Consider the following 18353-nt stretch of genomic DNA (forward strand, 5'->3'; position numbering starts at 1 on the left):
AAGACAACTGAATCTTACACCAACAAGCAGGCCTACTTCGCTGGACATTAAAGCTAGGCTGGGATTTCAGTGAATTTTAAAGACAGCTGCCTTGTTAATAGTCTTCTAGTTAAACAGCACACGGAAGGAACATATTTGTAGTTTTTCATACCTTTTTTAAAAAAGGTCATTGGAGTCAATGCAATTAAAAACATATCTGCATTTGCAAACAGTTTGTAAGAGTCGAAATGTATTATTTGGAGTGATGAAGCTCCATCGAACATCTTTAGGATGAGTTGGAGTGATGAACCTCCAATGAGCACCTTTGGGTTGTGTTGTAGTGATGAAGCTCCATTGAACACATTTGGGATCAGTTGGAGTGATGAAGCTCCATTGAACACCAGTAGGCTGAGTTGGAGTGATGAAGCTCCACTGAGCACCTCTGGGCTGAGTTGGAGTGATGAAGCTCCGCTGAGCACCTTTGGGATGAGTTGGAGTGATAAAGCTCCACTGAGCACCTTTGGGATGAGTTGGAATGATGAAGCTCCACTGAACACCTCTGGGCTGAGTTGGAGTGATGAAGCTCCACTGAGCACCTTTGGGATGAGTTGGAGTGATGAAGCTCCACTGAGCACCTTTGGGTTGAGTTGTAGTGATAAAGCTCCATTGAACACATTTGGGTTGAGTTGGAGTGATGAAGCTCCATTGAACACCTTTGGGTTGAACTGGAATAGTGGAACACCATTAAACACCTTTGGGATAAGTTGGAACGATGAAGCTCCATTGAACACCTTTGGGATGAGCTGGAGTGGTGTTTATGATCAAGAACTAATCATCAATCAATCAATACTCTATATGAATGAAAAAGTATCTGGGTATGTTTATACTGTTTCTCAATAAGTGCTATTCAGTTCAGTTTATTTTCTGTATTTTAGAACAGGAGGTCCTCATTGTTGAAGAATGTCTTCAAATGATTACCGCTGTCTGTTGGTTACAGTCCTTCAAGATTATTTTTGGTAACTTGTTTTGAGGTTATGAAAGTATTAGTTATCTGAACCATATACAACATGTACAAGTTTCCCTTTATAATACTTTCCGTAACTGAGTGAGGGTTATTTTTAATAATATCATGGGTCAGTTCCGAACATGCAGAAAGTGAGAAAATGAGAAGCGAAACAAACAAAGCCACATCAACATTAATGCTACACAGGTTAACATCTCTTCAAAGCTGTTCTATAAACCTTAAAATAGACGATTTAACACTGACAGCATTTGATTTGGCTCCAGTCTTCAAGCATTTAACGTTGTACAGACATTAGTGGAAGATACTGCCAAATGCCAGCAAAGCAAATATCAGAGGAACAAGCGAATACGCTCTTAAAAGTAAAGGTTCCTAAACGGTTCATGGCTTGGATGAACACTTCTAGGAAAGACCTTCACTTGTTACAGAAATAATGTATTTTGCAGAGGTTCTTTAAACATTAACAAGGTTCTTCATGCTCATACATCTCATTCACAAAATCTTTCTTTTGAGGACCACCCACTGGAGTCTCTATATTAACAAGTCAGTGATGCAAAGCACTGCTCTTATGAAGAACCAAAATTTGAACGCTTGTGGTGCCCCCTTGTGGAGAATTTTCCACCTGCTAAATGTGAATGAGCGAGTGAGTTGGTTAGTTAGTTACTGTTAGTTACAGTACAGTGAGGTGCCTTGTCTCATGTCTAATATAAATCCCAGTTTTCTTCTTTCGTGGGGAATGCTTGCTTAACAACACATCATGGTTATATTCAGCTGAGGGAACATGGGGCAGGAGGGAGTTGAGGAAGACATTAACAAGTAAATAAGGACTTTATTTCCCCTTTTTTTGTTGGAAATTCGAGCAAGAAATAAACAGAAAAAAAACATGAAAGAGTAGTCCAGGTCATTTCAGCTTTTAGTCTGTTGTGAAACTTCATCAGAAACCCAGCTTTCTTTCTGTTCTCCTGCAACATCCTATAGAAGAAAAGGGTAAATAAAGATAAGGAGGGAACAAGGAAAGTGTGCGGGACGAGCCAAAAGCCTGGCCACATCCGCACCTTCCCAATTCTGTCACAAACTTGCCCACTGCAGTGGGAAAAAGTGGTTAATGGTCAGATAATAGAACAGATGTCTGCACAACATTTTTGCAGAGGGAACAACCTCAACCTTACATCAATTTGCTATTCTTCTGACATCACCCCAAAGAAACAACATTGTTGGCTCTATATATTAACAATGACACAAAAATGCAAAGCACTGTTCTTATGAAGCACCAAAATTTGATTGCTTTTGGCACCCCCTGGTGGAGAATTTTCCTCCTGTTAAATGTGAGTGAGTCTGTTGGTTAGTTACAAGCCAGTTTCATGGGGTGCTTGGCCTGTAACATCTAATATAACTAAACAGTTTTCTTATTGGGCTTTGGGAGACTGACCAGTAATCTCGCAAGTCAGACCTCATACTATCATCAGAAAGCCTGATAGGTTTCGTCACTCAACATAGCAAATAAAAACCTGCTTTAAAGAAGCATCCTCTGAAAGGGAACCAAAAATGGTTCTTCTGTGAACAGCCCCAAAGAACACTGGAGTCTATTTCTTAACAAGGACGCCAAGCGTCATTCATGCAAAGTACTATGCATATGGCGCTCCATTTGATGGAGGAGGCTGTCTGACTAATATGCAAACTGACCCTATCACAGATCACTTTTTTTTGTCACATGTAAGGGAAATTCTCAAAATAAAAATACACCTTTGGGAAATGCAGATGTGTACCCAGCAAATGTGTAAGGATGTCCTGCTTAGCAGCTTCTAAATGCTTCCAAGAAAACTCTTTAAAAAGTTTTAAAGATAGGATAGCAAGAATTTCAAAAACACCTTGCTCCGAAAGGCCTTGTGAAACAACCCATGCTTTGACGTCATGTTCTTGTTCTCACTGTTTTTAATAAGACTCAGACGCTTTTCAGTTTATGAAAAAAAAAAATCTTTTATTTTGATGTATTTGACACGACAGATGAGACTTTACAACAGTGGTTTCAAAGACTAGACTTTGGCCAAATAAATTTAGCTTTTAATGTTTCTCATTTTGATCCATCGGCTTCCAAAAGCACTGATTTGACGCTAACGCCAAGTTATAAAATCTGCTCTTGTATTTACAACGTACTTAAAATCAACAGAATTCAAGTAAACAGTTGGTAAAAGAACATGTCCACACATTGAGAATTAACCAGGTGCTATTAGGACACAGTGTCCTATTTCAACGTCTGAGAAGGATTGAATGCTACTGATACAGACCTAGACCCGACTACAGTATTTGGCTTTTAAGGCTTTTAAACAGCTTGACTCGGTAGGGTAGCATTTGATCCGTCTCCAACTAACGAAGACGCACCACTGAATTAAACTTTCTATGACTATTCAGGATGCCATCAAACCTTCCATCTCTTATTAGTAATCCAAAGAGCTTGAGCTCCAGTGTAAAGAAAAAAAAATAGCAACCACCTGCAGTCACAGTGACGGCTACAATGAAAACTCTTCAGACTTGTAGTTTTAGATCAAGCAAATAAGCATATGCCATATGCAGTCACTAGTTCTTTCAAAGAATAATCCAGCATTTTTCAAGCTAATGTCTGTCCTCTGAATCTGTACACTATTAACCTGTTGACTCCATTATAATTGAAGCCAATGGGCAGTTGCTTCATTCAATCAGTAAACTTTTATGCCAAACTTGTGAGTTCTTTAGTCAAATTAATTTGTAAATTAAGCTGTCAATCTGAATTTGTTCTTTAAGAGATGGGGCTAGGTTTCCAGGGGGAAGAATTTGTGGTTGCTGCTTGATCGCTATGGATACAAAAGACCTTAGTGAAAGTGAAAGTAACCAGAACTACTTTTTGGTTGCTCTAGTGTTAGAAAGTTGGATAAAATAAAATCAGCTTTGGTAAGACATTCTCTCTTATCTCCTCCTAAATCATGTATTGTTAAAAGTTTACAGTTGTAATTTTAAATTTGCATGATGAAATGTTTATTCAGAGAATTGAGCCACTGCCTATTGGCTTCCATTAAAGTAATTTTGGTGTAAATTATCGATCCTAGTAACCGAGACACAGCAGATAGAAATTAGGTTGAAAAGCGTTGAAATATTCCTTTAATACTTGCAGCAGAACCTCTTCCACTAATCATGAAAAAGAGCAAAACTGTTTCACTTCATGCGATTTGTGCAAGCAGAGCATTGAAATAAGGCCCCGTAGTTTTGTTTCTGCATCATGCTGGATGAATTTGTTCTCACTGCGCCACACAATGTCCTACCAAAGGCCCCTATAACCCAGCAAACCCCGCCCACCCCACCCAACTAATCAAAACGCACCTATTCACAGCATTGATATAAAACGTTCAAATCATATGATGACCATGCACTGGTAAGTCATCACTGCATCACATTTCCAGCACAAAATCTGATCTAGTGCTTTCCTGCGATTGGCTGATTTTAAGCAGTTAATCACGTAAACAAAAAAAGACAAACAGACGTCTAACAGGATTGGTTCAAGCATAAGCACAATTACCCAGAATTCAGTGCACTTATTTTCTTGAAAACAAAACATATTAAAACAAACAAACAAACAAAAAGGGTAACAACATTCATAAAGTTTCACGACATCTACATAAACGCTTTTCCCAACAATTACATCCCAATAAATGTTGGAAAAAGCCTTAATTGTCTATAGAGGTTTAGGCAAGTTGACAAGAGAGATGTAGCCTTATGAACGCAAAACTGTTACCAAACCATTGTATTGCTATTTTTTTTTCAATGTTCGAGAGGGTATCAACACTTAAAAGGCAAGAAGATAAAGTTTAGTACTTGGTATCAAAACATGAACTCCAGCTAAACCAGGCTAAGACAGAGCTAACGTTCAATAGCGAGCAAGCGGTGTTGTTCACAAGTCCCATAACACCAGCATCCAGCAGGTCAAACACACTGAATATGAGGATCAATTCTGGAAGAGCAGCAATATCTGTTGAAATCCTTTCATGTTGTGTAAATGTATGGAAAAATTACATATTCTATCAGAACAGCACTTAAAGGGGAACTTGACTGATTTCTGCATGAAATGTAAAAGTCATTCAGAGTGGTTTGGTGTGAGATGCTTCGTTCTAGAGACACTTACCATGTCAGAGTTGTTCACAGTGGTGCTGATAGGAACCAGACATCCACCTCTAAAAGCTCCCTCACAGCAAGTTATTACATGAAATGGTTAGAAATACACTGCCTGATGTCTGAGACACTGTTGATAATTTTGACTATGGATGTGCAGAAATGTCAGCCATTTAAAAATGTTCTGCCCAAAATGGTCAAAAATTGGCCAAAAGAGACCGATTTTTTACCAAGAAAAGTTAAATAGGCCTCCAACAACTTGCTAAAATCATAGGTTTTCAGCGGTAGTTGAATTTAAATGGCAATGAAAATGCGAATTAGCGATTTGGGCCTTAACCTCAGTTGATGTCATCTCACAGGAGCTCTCAACATTTCGTTTACAGAGGGCCAAGGCTAGAACAGAGGACGGGGGGGATTACTGCCTTTCACTTAACTCCTACTGAACTTCTGTTGGATATACATTTACATTTACTTTTGTTCTTCCAGCATTATTACTCTATTTTATTTAACCCACACTGAAGTCAACCAGGGTGTTTTTTTATCCTGTGCCGCTCAATACAAATGCATTCAAACTGTTCGAGCTGTAGCAGATCAACAGTGAAAATGGTAACTGTGTCTAACTACTTCAGCAGTTCTCTGTTTATGTAAACTGTTATTTATTTCCAGCTTTTTCAGTTTCTGTGTTCAGCCAAGAATTCATTTTAATGCATCACTAGTAAAATGTAGTTTTAAAAAATCCATTAATGGCGGAAATGTACCAGCAGGGCATTGTGAAAGACAATAGTCCCCAAAGAAAACATATTTTACCATCATCAATGTTACATATATAAACTCAGAAGACGTGTGTAGGTTGACTGGTGGTTTTGGATAGTAAATAAAATGTCTGTATTTGTGTTGTAGACATGGTGACCCCTGGTTCCTATCACCACCACTGTAAAGACATCTGAGTCTCTACAATCCACCATTTCACACCAAACCACTCTGAATGCAAGTTTACATATCAGCCACTGATTTATGCAAAAATCTCGAAAAATCAGTTGAATTCTGCTTTAAAAAAAAAACAAAACTGCATTTATTTCACCTCGTCTCCAAAACTACGCAAACGCGTTTCGTGTTTCAGGGTGATTGGGCAAGTGCAAAACTCGTGAAAACTGAACAGGGAGAGACAGTCACCTGTCTTTCTCTCGCACACACAAATATTCTCTCGTCTTCATACAGTAATGTGCTATAAACATTAGTAACTGAAAGGGAGGAGAACGGCTGGTTTCTCTCAGTAGAGGTCAGATATGGCTCTTTGTCTAGTTTGGGCTTCAGAGGTAATGTCAGTTTGTCGCAGCAGCGAGGAGAGACTTCAGAATGGGCTCAGTCTTTAAACCACTCACACTCATATTGAACCCTCTCATTCTCTCTCGCTCAGTAGAAGCGTTTGCGGCTGCGGTCCTTCCAGCGCTGGTAGATGATGAGCGCCACCACGATGAGCAGGACGAGTCCGACCACGGAGAAAACGAACAGGAAGAAGAGCGTAAGTGTGCTCATACCTTCATCCACCACGTCCACTGGAAGAGACAGAAAGCGCTGAGATTTAAAAGTATGAAATTATTCAAGCAGCTGCTTGCTTTTGTAAAGGTGTGGATCTCTACTTTGAAACGGCAGCCGTCAGCTGGCCCGACGTTTCTGCAGAAACCAAAAATTCTACATCCCATAATAGATCTACCCAGGCTCCGACCACAAATGTGTTAGCTCAGATCTAATTTTGTGAGGCTGAAACATTACAGAATGCCAGTAAAGTCCCACTCAACCTACAGAATCTGTAGAGCATAACAAACGAGCTAAATTTAGAGTGATATTCATTTCAGATGAGTTTCATGTTATTTGTGTGTGAAAGGTCACACCGTTACAGCAGATTAGGTACACTTTTTTGTTGCACTGTCAGGTTTTTAGGGGTGAACATCTAATTTGATAGGCCGATTCAGCTGTTTTGTTATTGCTAGCATCATAGCCTACACCACTGTAACATGGGTTAAGATACTCTACAGCAGTGGATCCCAACATGGTCTTCAGGGCCCCTAAAAAGATCCACGTTTTTGCTCCTACCTGACCTGGAGGGCCCCTGAGAACTGGGTTCAGTGCCACTGATCTAAAGCTTCTGAATCCACTTTACAATCTGGGATTTTATAATCGCTGCTAGCTAACTGACCTACTGATTTTTGTCCAACTAGTGTCAGACCTACTAGCAAGCACAAAATCCAAGACCAGAAACGGGCATTGAGGATTCTGTAAAGCTGGGGCTGAAAGATTAATCGTTTTTATGTTGAAATCGCAATTATTGAGAGCGCCATTTTCAAATCGAGAGCTGTAATTTTTTAATTATAGCCTGCATTATCAAAAATGCTGTCTTAAGTTTTAAGTGGGGAAATTTAACTCAGTAAAACAGAGCTTGTGATCTGCCTGTAGATTAGTTAGACCAATTAGAGGCAGCCAAACCTCAATGTGTTGTGACATCACATCCTCAACTTACTGACCGCCTGGCACACTACATTCAGGGCTCAAGCCTCAAACAAGAAAAGGCTGATATTCTGGTCTTCTTGGCCAAAAAGGCCTGGGCCGTATTACAGAAAAAAGTCTGAGATCATATCCTATCTGCTTTGTTGTCATGGTAACTTTAGTTAGGACTGAAGTTAGGACAGAAGACATTACAACAGTTCTTAAGTCTATAATCTGATCTTATTTCCAGATAAGAAAACGGTTTACAGAAACATCTTAAATATTTGCTTAAGTTTAAGATAAACCCCACAGCGTCTTAACTTCTTATATTACAGTGATGGTGGTGAATAACGGGGAGACAGAGCTGAACCTTTGTCTGTTTATCAGGAGGAATAATGTTAGCGCGCTCAGCTGAAGCGTTTGGGAAATGAAACTGAAAGTGGAGCGGCGACGCTCTGATAAACGGCACGAAGTGCAGACACAATATTATTAACTCAGTTTATCACGCTGGAGTTTTATTTGACTTTCTTTACACCAATAACAGTAGCTAACGTTAGCTGTCTGACTAACTAACTTAATTACGTGTTTACGTTTCAGCTGTGCATGACGTATGGTCGGTTGCTAGGTAACAGACACGACAGTTGATTGTTGACTTCAATCGAGTAAGTTAAGATTTCCTAACCTGAGATAAGAAAAGATGCTGTAAGATAAGATTCTGAAATTAAGATAAGATTTGCGTCTGTAATACGAATTTGTGAAATTCGTATTACAGACGCAAAACAAAAAGACAAGAAATTTCTGTAATACGGCCCCTGGACTAATTTCTAGAAAAAAGTCGTAATTTAAATCGCAGTCGCAATATTTGTCAGAAACATTGCAATTAGATATTTTCCCCAAATCGTTCAGCCCTACGTAAAGTAGTGATCACCTAGTCTTCTTCTTACCTAACCTGAGTTAAGTTAGTGCCGTTAAACACTGTAAAAGCATCTGACCCTTTTTCACCATCATCTCACTCTAATAACGAACAGCTGAGAGCTGCTCAGAGCTAATTATCTTCGCAATTAAGGCTTGTTCGGCTGGTTATTTTGTTTGTTCATGATGACGTAGTTCATTCTCGTGATGTTATTGATTAGGATGTGTGCATGTGGCTCATCTGAGGACCCAGGTTCATTCACATTAATAACAGGTTTGAGTCACTTACCTACATGAAAGCGAAATATCAAGATAGAAAGTTTGGATCTGAGCAAAAAAATCGTACTTGAGCAATGAGACTTGTAATGTTAACGCAGCCCTAGTGTTTGGTTAGGCACTGCTGCTATGTAAATGCTGAATGATGGTGCATGTGCAGTGAAAAAACTCTGGCTGTTCTCATTAAGGTAGCATGGCCACGAATCAGATATCTATCTGATCTAGGACCACATATGGAAGTGGGTCAGATCTGTGTCACATTAGATCAAAAAATCCGGTTTGTTCCACCTCAGCTAATGTGAACGCAGCCAAATGCATCTGATTCAGCCGATCAAGAACTTCTGAAGAAGTTAATTAGCTGGAGCAGATGTGGCAGATTGAGGCTGAAACCAGACTCTGAGGGGCGACAACAAAAATGCAGACTCCTGGGGGGTCCCAAAAGCCAGCCCTGGGACCCTAAAGCGGTATCATTACCAGGGACGTCTCTATAGTCCACGCTAGGTATCAGAACCTCCTCCTCGTTCTCCAGCTCCTCAGGACTCCTCTCGACTGTCAGTTCAAACAGCTTGAAGGAGATCAGGTCATGATTGTCTACAAAACATAACGTCTTATTATGAACATTTATAATGTATTATAACAGAAATATTATAAATAATTATAAATAATATAAGAAATTTTATAATGTCTTATAATAGAAATACTGTGGATATGAGAGCATGAAAACAAAGTGGCCACATATTAAAGGGCCCAGATCACAGAAAACTGTCTCTAACTTTGTGAAACAAAAGGTTTTGTTGTGATTGAAAGTTTTTACAATGTCCAAGTTCACTTGGACCAGTCCAAATATGGAAACTGAGATCAAAAACAGCATTTTGGTGATGTCACAAAAAGCGGCATATTTGAATAATACACATTTAAGTTGGAAAATGGTCATGTAGAAATGAAGTATGGCTATTTTTGGTACATAAAGGCACACAAGTGGCAAACAATGGAGAAAAAAAAAAACACATGAATAAATATAAGACATGAGCCCTTTAAGAGAGCAAACTTAAGACAAAGACAAACTCAACAGAAGATGATTCATTCAAACCTGACAGGTCTCCAGTAACTGATGAGGCTCCAAAGTAGTATCCCTGAGGCATGTGGACACCAGGGACTTCCAAACACTCTTTCCACTCCTGCTTGCCTTCTATGTCCATCATGATCTGGGGAAAGACATCAGCAGTGAAGCAGAGAGTCCACCGGGTCCCTTTACACTGACTGCGGACCAGCTTTACTTACATTAAAGGGGAACTCTACTGATTTTTCAGCATTTCTGAATATTTAAATGGTTTAGATGTAAACAGTCATTCAGAGTGGTTTGGTGTGAAACGCACTGTTCTAGAGAGACTTACAGTCAGAACTGTTCACAGTGGTGGTGATAGGAACCAGACGTCCACCTCTAAAAGCTCCCTCACAGAAAGTTACTACATGAAATGGTAAGGAATTCACTGCCTGAGACCCTGTTTTATGGTACTTCTGATAAAGTTTTTGACTAAAAATAAAAATGTAATCTGCTTGTGGTGGAGAGGTACATGCAAAGCATTGTAAGGCAAAATAATACATTTATAAATTACAGAAAACGTTTTCAGATTTTCCACTATATTACCATCAACACTCCATATAAAAACTCATGAGGCCTGGTTCCCATCACCACCGCTGTAAAAAAACCTTCAGTCACTAAGTTCCACTACCATGAACCATTTCGCAACACTCTGAATGACTGTTTACATCTCAACCACGCAGAAATTTTGAAATAATGTTGGAACTGCTCTTTAAGCAGAAACTACAAATGACATCAGGATTCAGTAGTGAGTATTGAGTCTTAGATCATCTGAGAAAATAATCTCAAAATGTATTTATCTGGGCAGTAAACATTTTGTTAAGAAAACATACTAAACATAAATACAAACAGAATAAATACGAATAAACAAATCAACAATACATTGTTTTTTGCGTGAGAGTGTAGCTTAAGCTCTCCTCAAAATATTTACAACCACCATCCAATACCTAGTTTAGTTGGTTATATTATTTTACAGGCAAAAAACACATTTATTGGTGCGACAAATAGTTTAGATACAATTTTTAAGGCCGCTTAAAGGTGAACTCCATCAATTTTTCAAAACTTCTGCATGATTAAATGGTTAAGATGTAAACAGAGTCATTCAGAGTGGTTTGGTGTGAAACGCTCTGTTCTAGAGAAACTTACAGAGTCAGAATTGTTCACAGTGGTGGTGATAGGAACCAGACGTCCACCTCTAAAAGCTCCTTCACAGACAGTCATTACATGAAATGGTTATGAATTCACTGCCTGATGACTGACACACTGTTTTATGTTCTGTGATAAAGTTTTGGTCTAAAATGAATTTTAATCAATTTATTTTAATGCATTCATGGTGAGAGGATACATTTAGGGTGTTCTCAGCTAAAATAGTCCCCAAAAAAAAAACCTTTTTATTCAGGTTGTCCACTATTTTACCTTTATCAACATTATATATATATATAAGCTCAGAAGGCACATGTAGGTTTTGGATAGTAAATAAAAATGCTATATTTGCATTGGACCCCGTTTCCTTACACCACCACTGTGAAGACATTTCACATCAGACCATTCTGAAATGGCTTTGCTTATATCTCAACCCCTGAATTTTGAAAAGAATCTGTGGAAATCCCCTTTAAAACTTTCACAGCTCTATATAAGAGCAATCTGACTCTACCTATGGCTGATAATAGCATAACAGAAACAGTTATGCACTGTTGTGCAATTGATTTGCCTGCACAATATGCAGAGTTCTTTGCATCAGTTTCTGATGTTTTGTAGATATCAGATTTTCGTAACACCCCCACATCATACACACATAAAAATGGTAGTTCTTCAAGGGTTCTTTAGTAAAGAAAATGAACCATGAACATTCAAAGAATCCTTCCCATGATTAAACGGTTCTTTGCGTTGTAAAAGTGTTCTTTTTTGACGGAGTTGTGCTGTGTATGGTTTTATATAGAACCTTTTTGACAAGTGTTCTATATAGCACCATAAAGGGTTCTTCTATTGTTACAATGTCAGGCTTGTTACAATAGAAGAACCCTTTTAATCATGGAAAAGTGTTCTCCGTAAGTTCATGTTTCCAAATACAACCACTTTCTTTACTAAAGCCTTGAAGAACCATCATTTTTAAGTGTGCAGACCGTAATCATGAGCACGTTTTGTATGTTTGTGTGTTCTTACCGTCAGCGTGTTCCTCATATATCTGACCAATAGGAACGTGTCGTAGTCAACGTTGCGGACGGAAGCCGCGCAGCCGCCCAGGTCCACGTTCCTTCCGTCCTGATCGTGGTCGTAGGCCAGCGATCCGTTCCCCACCATCGCTGAGATGTAGGGAAAGACCCTCTGCTCAGAGAGACAGAACACATATGATAAGCTTAACTGGGCCACACTGGTCAAACTCCACCACCAGGAGGGCTGTATCAATAAACTAATCAATAAAATTCATATTAATGCTAATAAATTTCATAATGTTTATTGTAATTAATGTCAGTGACTAGAATCTCAGTGTAAGCCAGGTTGTAAATGCTTTGTACTTCTATACATTTGTACATACGCAACAACTTCATAAACTGCTTGCTGGTATTTTCTATAGACTGAATGTGCACCGTTTACCATCAGTGGTTACGCAGTAACTTTGAATATCAAATTTTTGGGGAACAGCTACTTGCCTGGAGTAATTCAAGCAAATGGGTTTTTCTCTTATTTCCCAGAAGAGATGCTGCTGTCTACTTCACCCCCCTTGGGGGTTTGGCAAAAATAAATCACTCCTTCAAGGCACTTTCAGAAACATATTAATCAGTTTTTCTGAAGTTTGTTCAGTAGGAACAGATAAAAACAGCAGTAGAGCGACATTTAAAATTATTACCAAAACTATAAACATATTTTATTCAGCGTTTCACACACGGCACAAAAAATAAACAGGACTAATTCTGCTCTCTCTATAATGCAGCATGCAGTTAGTTCCTTAAGTACTGACCACCTCCACAACACGCTCAGAAATTTCTATGTAAATTATCAAGATGACTACAGTCATATTTTCCATCTGTGTGTATACTGAGACGGGAAACTGGTGCCAAAAAGACCCTGGATGGTGGATAAATTACTAACTGCATGAAAGCATCAATGAAAACCTGAATAGAACAACCAAATCAGCAACTGTACCAAATCATTTTTGTCCTCCCTCCTAATTCACTCATCAGGCTATGAGCCAAATCAAATCGTCAGGAGGAACATATTGTTGCTGTCCAAAAGTCCCCATTTTTTTTGCAGTATTTAGTTTTCTGCAAAATTGGAGCCCAGTTGTCCCTTAAATTGTGTGAATATTTAATGATGATTGGTCCAGTAGAAATGCTCCACATTTGCTTAGAGTAAAATCTCTTTACATTAACTTTCATTGAGAGGATAGACCATTTTTGCCCTCTTCTGTAAACCTACCATTTTGGAGATTCATGTTTTTCTTTGGACAGCGATGATACACAGAGGTCTACGCAGCAGTCAGTGCTGAATTATAGCTGTCAGAACTCACAGACTTTGCTGCAGCCTCATGGCTGTGAATGTGAACTACAATATGATGGCTAGACCTTCTGCTAATAGGCCAATAGAGGGCAGCCTACCAACCTTGCTTCTGCTCCTTCAGATCTTTCACCTCTATTTAACCCCAATTGATCCATCTAATTACTGCCTTCAGAAGTTGAGATGAGCTGCATGAGGGGTTCATTTGAGTTGGAGGTGAAACATACAGGACATCCAGGAGGAGGACCAGATAAGAAGTGATGCTTTGTTCAGTGATAAGGATAAAGAAGCTCCAGCTCTGTAGATCTAAGATGGTGTCAGGGTGAATGAGAGCCATACCTCGTGGTGCTTGTCTTCATTGGGATATGTGTCAACAAATATGCCCAGACCAGTGAAGAGGTTCCTGTTGCCAAAAACGGGGCCTAAAACAAATCACAGAAATCCCAGAACACCACCACATCAGCTTTCCAGACCTTTCCAATCAAGAAGGATTTAACGAAGAACAGACTCGATGCTACATTTCAGACTGAATAAAGACGTACCTGCTTGCATGCGCTCCTTGGTCAGCCATATGGCCAGACCGTCACCGTTGAGGTTCTTCTTGCCCTGGCCATGGATTTTGAAATGGACCTGGAGCTCCCAGTCTCTAATGTAGCACGGCTGTATGAACAAACAAACACACACACACACACACACACACACACACACACACACACACACACACAGACAAAGAGCAAAAAGTAATCAAGTAATCAATCAACCAAGTAATCAGCAAGTAAATCTCTCTAATTTATCTTTATTTATGTGGGCGGTGACGTGACGTCACACTGTATAGGCGTCATTTCAAGGACCGAATCGGAAGTAACTCCGCTAGCGCGACGTGCTTTGTGAATGATTCACCTGTAAGACGCGACAGAAGCTGAGAATGAGAGACACACAGACCTTTAATTCAGTGTTTTCACTCCAGGCTTGGAGCTCCTGCACTGTATAGTTTAGTGTTTCTCTCTGCTGTTCACGACTGTTTATCTCTCGGCTGTTAACGTTAGCTAAAGCTATCTAAAGGCTAGCATTGTTCACATCTGTGTTAATTAGCTGATGATGTTACCTTCCTATGATGACAGAGAGTTTTTTCTCCTCTTTATGCAACACCATGGGATCCTTTAACCCACCCGGACGTGAAGAGCCGGTGGGCTTCTGTGCTTTTAAATGCTTTGAGAGACTCTCCAGAACAGGGAGAGGGGCTGAGTATGATATAAAGTTCTTACAGCTCAGCTTCCATTTACAGCTGTGTGCAAAAGGTTTGGGCTCATATTTTGTTAGTTTTCTGAGTGGAAATATTAACATGTCCTCTACCAGGAACACATTTTAATACACAATTACTGTTTGCAGAATTTAACATTTGGTAGGGAGGGTTGGAATCAAACATAAAATGTGGGCTGTTCATTTTATGTTTAATGTTTTCCCCTTTTTTAAACATGTTAAAGGAGTAAACAGAAATTGTGCACTAAAACTTGCCATATTTAAGTTCTCTGTAGAGGATGTGACTTATTTTCACTTACAAAAGCAACAAAAAGTAAAATTTTATGTATGACAATGCATTTTGAAAGTTCAACCGCGTTAACAGGCTGCATCAAACTCTTATTTTAAAAAGTGCAGAAAGTTCAGTTTTCCATGATGTATGTTTTATGTTTACCTGAAGACACATAAGTGTGCGCATTAGTCAGTAAACATCCATCACTCGTCCAAGACTTGATTTGAGCTGCTCTTCATATCATGTCTGTTTTATATAGACTGATCAGTCTGACTGTGACTAACTGGTGAAAGTGATTTTTGTTATTGGGGTTTCAAACACACTCACAATGCGACTCCAGACGGCCCCCTGTCTGCTCTGCAGATCTGGGGTCAGCCGCACGTGCTCGGGGGTGATCATGGCGTTTCCCGACAACTCCCAGTGTGAAGAACTGGAGGAGCCCAGACCTGCATACAAAGAAAGGGAGGAGAAACTAGTAAATCAAGAGCTCTGAAAGAGAAGAGCAGAACAGATGGCAGCTTAAAAGAGAGGTGGGCAGAGTTAAGAGGTGGACGATAAGACAATGTTTTATCATTATCTGGACAAACAATATGCTTTTCTGAGTGAACTGTGGATTAAATACTGTATACAATATTTTGCCATATCGGCCACCCCTGAATAGAACGGTCTAAATCCGTTTTACGGCAACAGTCTGGTGAAATAACAACTGCAGCAGAAGTACAACTTGAGTAAAGATGCCAACAAATTAGGTCCAGATGACCTTAGTGCATCCTGTATCTTTCAGCATAGTAACTGGAGTCTGTTTGGCTCTACTCTCCTCCTTTTGGTCTAAAATAAAATGCTAAAGCTGAACAACACAATATAATGACATTACACCCAAAATTAGAATTAAGGACTAAAATGTAACCGAGCAGATATTCTAGTATAAACAGCACCACAGAAGTCTTATATGTTATTAATTTTTTTAAAGGTTCTTAAGTGATCAGAGCCACAGTTAAGTAAATGTTTCTGTAATATTCCTGAACAGAGAACAAATATGGCTTACAAAATTTAGTGCACAATTTCAGTTTATTTACTGAGTTTAAGATATTAGAAAAAATAAAACATTAAATATTGTGCACAGACCACATTTTATATTTTATTTCCAACATGTTAAATTCAGCAAATAAACAGTACGAAATGTTAAATGTGCAGAAATGTGTTCCCTGTAGAGGACGTGTTAACTTCATTTCACTTACTTTCAGAAAATCATAAAAAAATACTAAAAAATTGTATTTATATAAAAAAAAAGCAACACATGTATTAAAGGAGGAACGTAATCTACTTCTTACTCAGTTACATTTTAGTCATAAACATTCAGTTTTTGGTCCTTTCATTCGGTTATGTTGGCCTAGGCTGCTCACACCTTTTGACATTTGAGATTTATCATTTTATTTTAGACCAAACAGATCCAAAGAGAGAAGAACAGAGTCTGACAAACTTCAGTTCCTACGCTGGTAGATCAAGGGTGCCAAAACCTTTTTCTCTCAGGGGGCCGAAGTGCACAGTGGGCCGTTGTGGGCCGAGAGCCAAAAAGACAAAGCGATATACAAATAAAGAAGGCAGGCAGGTTTCTATGTTTCAAATCATGTTTTTAAAATGCATTTTATAACATTATATTATGATACTAGTAGTATTCCATTAGCAAGGCTATATAATGTTATTGAATTACTTCATAAATTAAATTGTAAAGGGAAACTAAGGATTTATTTAGTTATATACAGCATAAAATGTTCTCTCATTGGGTGAGGAAGTTAGTGCAACTTTCCAGTGGGCCAAATGAAACCTAACTGGCCAATTGTGGGCAGCTGTGTAATAGATGATGGATGCATTAAGACGTTCCACTGTGGTTCTTTATGTTACTCAGTACTTAAAGGGGAATTCTATCTATTTTTCAGAATTTCTGCGTAATTCAGTGGTTGAGATGTAAACAGAGTCATTCAGGGTGGTTTGGTGTGAAATGGTTGATTGTTGTGACTCAGATTTCTTTACAGTGGTGGTGATAGGAACCAGGGGTCAAAATGTCTACATAACCATTTCATATAATAATTTTCTGTGATGGAGCTTTTAGAGGTGGACGTCTGGTTCCTATCACCACCACTGTGAACAATTCTGACTCTGTAAGTTTCTCTAGAACAGATCATTTCACACCAAACCACTTTGGATGACTCTGTTAACATCTTAACAGTTTAATTAAGTGAAGATTCTAAAATTTGGGTGGAGTTCCGCTTTCAGCAGTTTTCAGAGCTGACAGTATTGACCTTTTACCACCTTTAAGTTATTTTTCAGAAAGGTACTTTTAGTTCTTTTACTCCGGTCATTATTCCACTGCAGTAGACTAGAAGATGGGTTCTATATTGTTCTAGACACCTCTGTTTTAGCTGAGCAGCTCTAGCTGGTTACTATGCAACTCTCTCTGTTAGGTTAGTTATAACGTAACATATCACTGCCAGTTGCGAAATCACACACACCCTTACACCACCGTAAAAACTCGGCTTAAATCTCAAATCTTTAAAATAATTTCGCTTTACTGAACTCTCTGAACATGTCGAGGTATTTTATAGATACATGAGAAACCGAAGCTTTCTTATTCGCCAACTTCTTATCCGAATTCTCCGTTCCACCTTAAGTGGTGCAGCAGTTACACTCTGGCGCCTGAGTCGCTAGACTCCAACTGCGGCGCCATTTAAGGTGGAACGGCGAGTTCGAGGCGGACCTCTGCCGGCGCTCCCCCACCTTGGTACGGCTTGGTCAGCGAGTACTCCCGCTTCAGGAACTCTTCGGGCTCGTAGGCGTTATTATTCCCGCAGCCCCGCTCGACCAGAGCGAGAACCAGAACTGAAACTAAACACACTCTCACATTGTCCAGAAAAGACCCCGAAACCCCCCAAAACCGTAAAGAAAAACCGGGACAGTTCTTCAACTTCTCCATGGAAGTGGCCATCTTGCGGGTTCCCCTCCTCCCTACTCACCCCGCGCGCCCGCCCGCTCTTCTCATTGGACCGTTTCTATTCAGACGCGCTGCTCATTGGGCAAGAAGACTGTCAATCATAACTGCAGCCTATTACGGTTCTCCACCACGACCTGCGAAAGCTCGTGTGGACCAATCAATGTTGATGTTAAACTGCCAGCTTCTTAGACCATATTCTCCATTTTTACTGTTTTAGTTTTACAGTCGTTATTCTTACATTTTTAATGATAGTTTTAAACCATCTCTTCGTCACTGAGATAAAGGTTTAAACAGACTGTTTTTGTTACTGATATATACGCAAAAACTCTGTTCTGATTGGCTGCCCTGTGTTGGGCCTCACTCAAAAAGCTGTCCTGTTGGAAACACTCCTTATAACTTCAGCAGGAATGGGCGGGGCTAAACTGCT

General features: G+C 39.4%; 1 protein-coding gene across 1 annotated transcript; it reads right to left on the minus strand.

The window, feature by feature from the left end:
* Positions 1–2964: 2964 nt before the first annotated feature.
* Positions 2965–17945, minus strand: lman2lb (lectin, mannose-binding 2-like b). The gene is made up of 8 exons (XM_036599256.1): positions 17713–17945; positions 15265–15383; positions 13949–14066; positions 13746–13828; positions 12075–12236; positions 9900–10014; positions 9284–9400; positions 2965–6693 (listed from the first exon to the last, which is right to left on the minus strand). Exons 1-8 carry the CDS (start codon positions 17918–17920, stop codon positions 6551–6553), a joined length of 1065 nt encoding a protein of 354 aa, XP_036455149.1. The 5' UTR covers positions 17921–17945; the 3' UTR covers positions 2965–6550.
* Positions 17946–18353: the final 408 nt, after the last annotated feature.

This window comes from Colossoma macropomum, unplaced genomic scaffold (genome assembly GCF_904425465.1).
Source record: "Colossoma macropomum unplaced genomic scaffold, Colossoma_macropomum, whole genome shotgun sequence".
Taxonomy (NCBI): Eukaryota; Metazoa; Chordata; class Actinopteri; order Characiformes; family Serrasalmidae; genus Colossoma; species Colossoma macropomum.

Coding starts and splice junctions, on each gene's coding strand:
- lman2lb (XM_036599256.1), bottom strand. CDS start 17,920: ATGGCCACTTCCATGGAGAAGTTGAAGAACTGTCCCGGTTTTTCTTTA. Junction 13,829..13,948: donor CAAGGAGCGCATGCAAGCAG/GTACGTCTTTAT, acceptor GATTTGTTTTAG/GCCCCGTTTTTGGCAACAGG. Junction 10,015..12,074: donor ATATGAGGAACACGCTGACG/GTAAGAACACAC, acceptor GTCTTTCCCCAG/ATCATGATGGACATAGAAGG.